The 5,507-nt window shown below is 47.2% G+C and overlaps 1 protein-coding gene across 1 annotated transcript; it reads left to right on the top strand.

Moving 5' to 3' along the window:
- The first annotated feature begins 4,158 nt into the window (after positions 1-4,158).
- LOC149834942 (transcription repressor OFP7-like) lies at positions 4,159-5,133 on the top strand. The gene has a single exon (XM_090009489.1). It carries the CDS (start codon positions 4,159-4,161, stop codon positions 5,131-5,133), a length of 975 nt encoding a protein of 324 aa, XP_089865615.1.
- Positions 5,134-5,507: the final 374 nt, after the last annotated feature.

The following is a 5,507-nucleotide window of genomic DNA, read 5'->3' on the forward strand; positions in this document are numbered from 1 at the left end:
TATCTTACAAATTGGTAGTATGTTACTAATACCCTGATTTGCGATACATTGCATATACTGAGTGAATGAAAGATACTAAATGGGGTAGAGGCCCTTCTTTGCATCTGTAAACAAGCATTCTTGTCAACAAATTCCAGCATCTTACAAATATCATTAAGTTTTCAACCATCGAAAGGACAAGAACCACCTGCAATAACAAAACAACGCTTTAATGACACTCACGATGACATACGTTCTTCAACGATAGCATGATGACATAAAAAGGTACTCACGACGCCTTAATGACACTTGTTGGAATGTTTGTGCATCATTTCTTTCTTCCATAATGCCTAACGACAACAAAAAAGAAAAGAAGAATGTAGAAAGAGATGACCGACAAATGCCCCCTATGACGCCCACCAATGATTGAACCAATGGATCGCGAACCCGAGAATGTTTTGTAATACAAGGCAGAAACAAGAAGGCGGCAATCTGTTGTAACACAAACTAAAAACCAAGGCGGGATCATCAACTCGAAACGACGGCAAAGGTTGTTACTCTAGTGACAGCAAACGACGACAAAGTTTGCATCGTTAAGGGAGCTCCTATTTTTGTCCTTTTCTCGAACCATTGTTTTTTTTTTTTAATGAAAGACATTTTTGTTATTTTCTTGAACTGTTGTTTCATGGCGAGAATACCAAGAAAGGGTACTTAAGTCTTTGCAAGTGTACCATACTCTAATGCTAAGTGATGCCGACACACGGAAATATGAGCCCCACGAGCTTATATATATGTGGCGCTCATTGGGACCCCGAACGCGCGGTGTCGCTAAAGGCGGTCTTCCAGGGAGAAGACACAACAACCTCTCCCCCAATTATGCACCAAGAATCACGATCCCGGGAAACGATACGAACAACTTCTGGAACCTCTAAGATGGACAGCCATAGCTGGTTTTCCACGCGGACTGGAAGATCGTCACCTCCCTTATAGGGTCATGTTCAACTCCTTAGCAGGCCAATGCACCCAGATGCCAGGACTGTTTCTGTCCACCCTTAAGGATGGGCTTTTCCTGATAACTGTAAGGAATGAGGAACACTTCATGATCGTCACCCGCAAAGCAGCATGGAGGGTATCGGGGAAAACGGTGGTCACCAACCAATGGAAGCCTGGCACCTCGATCCGGTTAAAGGTCAACACCATGCTGCCTATCTGGATTCAACCGCCGTACCTTTCTACAGAACTATGGTCGGAAGACATATTCGCAAGTATTGCGCAAGCCATGGGGGGAGTTCATTGGTGTAGACGTTTATAACGGAAAGTCCCGCTCGACTTCCAATCACCGCCCGAATTCCAATCACCGCCAGTAGTAGAGATTGAAGTCGAAAAAGGAATCAACTACAAGCAGGAAATATTGTATGAGAGCAGTATTCGCTACTGCTCCATCTGTGGGTCGATCTCCCATACATAGGATCGGTGCGGCGTCAAACCGTCGGCACCTGAAAAGGTGGAGGAAGAGGCTTCTCAATGCTGGATCCAGGTGAAAGTCTCCCACCGGAGCCGCATAAGAGCCAGGGCGGCAGCGGATCGTCCTAACGTGAACGCCTTTGAGGTACTCCAAGCAGAAAGGGAGGAGGAAGACGACCCAGGAAAGAAGATGCATAATGCTTCCGGCCAGGGGGCTGATGATCGGAAAAAGAACGAAAAAGATGGTGCTCGCACGACGCCAGACCAAGGACACCATAACAGTAGAGAAGCGATGGCTGTTCCAGCAGGAGATCAAAACGTAACAACCCCGGCCGATCTCTCGATGGGAGAAACGGCGACGGCGATGCAGATTGAAGAGGTACCGAAGTACACCGTGAGGGTCGACACAGAAAGAAGGAACCGAGATGATGACCGGACACGCATTGGGGAGCATGGAAACCAGGATGCGTATGGCAAGGAGCCGGCCAAGCAGAGGCAGCAGAGAGCCCTTTGCACGAGATGGACTGTCAGGTACGTCAATTCAGAACTTTTCCTTTAATTCCAACTGAAAGAAATGAAAGGGGAACAAGGAGTTGAATTTGAACTGGCACCCCACCAGGATTCAACTCATCCTGCTTGACCCCACTTCCCGTTAATTACCCTCAACGTATGGATTTCTTCCTCCATGGACAGACTATTTTGGCCATCCGATTTGCATTTTAAAAAGATCAAAAGTCAAACAAACCACGTGGCATTCATCAAAAATGCAAACAGACGGCCACGATGTCGGCATGAGCAAAAACGCTCATGTTCAGCATGACCTGATCTGCTTCCCTCAAAGGGGCCTCTGTGAAAGAGAACAAAGGGGATGCTCTCACTATTCATGGATCGTTCAAACGGAAAGGGATTCCAACCCGCCGCAGAGCTCCACCAGGGTCGTCCAGGATCAGTCATGAGACAAGGAAGTCTCGGGAAAAACATATGTTGGAAGACGGTGAACCAGGACAAGGATCAATGGATCTAGGTGCAGAGGACCAGCGAAATGGACCTCTGGTAGAACAGACCCCCTCCCCCAACATCTCCAATGAAGTTAGTATCATGGAATGTTAGGGGCTGAGTCGCTGGTGGGCCCGCCGGCAACTTTCAGAAATTTTGAGAAATCAGAAAATAGATTTGGCATTTCAACCAGGGATAAAATGCTTCAAATCGGAAAAGAAATCTCGACATTTGTAATATCTGATTCCATGGAGTGGAGAACAGTAGGATAACCACTTTGTATGGAGGCCAACAGGGATCCTGGTGAATGATATTCAGTCATGGCTTGCAACAAAATTTAGGGACGTGGTTACAAGATGGAGCTGGGAGAAAACTTTTCAGGTTATTATCTGGGTGATAAGGAAACTCCGAAACCAGCAAATCTTTGGTTCCGAAAGGAAAAACCCAAATCAAATTCAAAAGGAAGGGGGGTTCAGATGTTGAGAGAACAAGTTCTTCAGGCTCACCACAACTCGGAAGATGAAGTGGCCGTTTGATGGATGCGTTTGGCTTGCTGGTTCTCCGCTAAACCGGGTTGGATTCAGGTTAACATCTGTGAGATTCATCAGGCTGATTGGTTATACGGGTTCACAGTTCAAACTCACATCAGTAGCATTAAATACGCAGGCTGTTTTACAAAGGAAGGACACCTAGGTGACAGGGAGTGGTGCGGATGGCCAGATATTCTCGGACTGATTGAACCTGGTTCAAGTGTCATTAAGACTGAAAGAACTGGTCTAAGTGCAAGAATCTAAAAGTTTTTTGAAGGGGCCAGGATCTGGACATTCCTCATGAAATGAGATTTTTTTTGTATAGGTTTGATAGAATTGATGTACAAAAACCCAAGTATCTCAGACTAAATAGCTCGTTATTTGATCCAGAAATCTTGGAAGGATCATCCCCAGATTGGTTCCCGGTGAGGGGAGGAAGCATAGTTACTGTAATGATTTTTTGAAACAATAGAATATACCTGATAGGGGTCTGCTTAACCCCAGCTTGCCTTTCAAAAAAAAAAACAGCATGAAGCTTCAACTTCAAGTCTTGATATTGCATGCTGCTAGTTAAACAACATGTGGAGCATTTTCAGAATTAACACGGAAGAGGATGGAGATTTCGGCTTGTGACTACGAGAGCTTATTTTCAAAACTTATCACCCTCTCACTATATATAAACAAAATTGGCAGGGGCGCAACATGCCAATAACTTGTTGACATTTACAGACAGCCAAAAGAGGGACGTATATACGCAAAGCTTGCAGGGGCACGCTAGAGTCCTACACCTTTTCTCTTTTTCAGCTTTATCTTTTTCATTGTCCAAAACTAGGGAGTGAGAAGGGGAGCGGGCCCCAGCCATGGGTTCTTGACCTCTTTATTTTTGCTGGCTTTGCCGGGGACTACGAAAGCGTCGTCTTCGTCAACTTTTAATTCGTTTAACCCACCATTTTCTTATTTTAAACTAAAAGCACGACCAAAACTTGCAACTACAATCTAAAAAATCAATCAATAATATTGATAACACTTGATTCAATCAAACCAAAGGAAACAAAAAAAAAAAAACCATCAGTTCAAAATCTTTTCCCTCCATCCTATTAAACGCGTGTTGCGTTCCGTTTCTTTTCTCGCCTTCTTACAATAGGAGATCGAGAGAGAGAGAGAGAGAGAGAGAGAGAGAGAGAGAGAGATGGCGAGAAGGTTCAAGCTTCGAGTCTCTCGCCTCATCCCGTCTTTCTTCTCTTGCCGTTCAAAGGAGGAGTCTTCGATTCCGGAGAGTCCCGTCCCCTTGTCACCCGCACCGAAGTTCTGCCTTTCTCCGGTGAACCTAAAGGCGTTGGACATGGACTTCCCCACTTTCACCAAAACCCCTTTTTCTTCCTCCCTCAAGCAACACGTCTCCAAGTCCGTCGGTTGCCACCTCAGACCCACCGGAGTGGCGAAGGGGAGATCCCGCATCCAATCCATCCGCGACTTGGACCTCCTCGTGCTGGAATATGACGGTTTTCGGTGGGGGAAGGAGGAGAAGTGGCACGTAGTCTCGCGCGACGTCGACGATCAAATGGTTCGCCGGAAGATCTCCATCGCTCTGGACTCCGACGAAGGCGACGTCTGCCCTCCGGCTTCTCCGGCGACCTCCTGCTTCATGATCCCGGAGAGGAAGACGAGGAACCTGCTTACCAGGGGCAGGTGGAAGGCTTCCTCGAGAAGGCAGAGGCCCAGCAACTCGTCGGCCGACTCCGGCTGGTTCAGTAGCGAGGAGGACGAGACCGAGACGTTCTTCTCCTCCGACTCGTCCGACTTCTTCCAGAACCACTCCCGGAGGTGGAAGCCCGCCGTTACCCGCCGTGGCGTCGTCCGTCGGGCCGACTCTCCGGCGAGGAAGTCGGGATTCCGGCGACTACTGCCGTGCCCGGTGGAGGGGAAGGTGAGGGAAAGCTTCGCGATGGTGAAGCGGTCGTGGGACCCGTACAGGGACTTCATGGGGTCGATGATGGAGATGATCACGGAGAAGCAGATGTTCGACGCCGAGGAGCTGGAGCAGCTCCTGCACTGCTTCCTCTCCCTCAACGCTCCCCATCACCATGACGTCATCGTTCGGGTCTTCTCTGACATCTGGGACGCTCTCTTCTGTAATGCCGTCACCGGTATCCTAAGCCGCTAGCTGCTTCCTCACTATCGGTCTTGTTTAGTAGGTAACACGGTTCTTAATATGAGCGATTATATAATCTAATAATTCACTTTCCTCTCTCTCTCTCTCTCTCTGGGCTTTCTTTCGCGATTTGATTCTTTTTTGAAAGTTAATCGTTTTGTGCCGAATTAAAATGAGGTTGGATCTGTCGGCGCACGTCTCCATGTGGTGGGACGTTGCAGGTTCAAAACCCAAGTGGTACGCTGAATAATAACTGGTAGGATCTGCCTAACCCCAGCTTGCCTTTAAAAAAAATGAGGTTGAATATAGTGATACGCTAAAACACACATTTTTTTGTGTTTTTAAAATTACTGTAATGAGAAGTAGGATCAGGTGCAATCTCATTG

This window comes from Nuphar pumila, chromosome 6 (genome assembly GCF_984573655.1).
Source record: "Nuphar pumila chromosome 6, dmNupPumi1.hap1.1, whole genome shotgun sequence".
Classification (NCBI taxonomy): Eukaryota; Viridiplantae; Streptophyta; class Magnoliopsida; order Nymphaeales; family Nymphaeaceae; genus Nuphar; species Nuphar pumila.

Coding starts and splice junctions, on each gene's coding strand:
- LOC149834942 (XM_090009489.1), top strand. CDS start 4,159: ATGGCGAGAAGGTTCAAGCTTCGAGTCTCTCGCCTCATCCCGTCTTTC.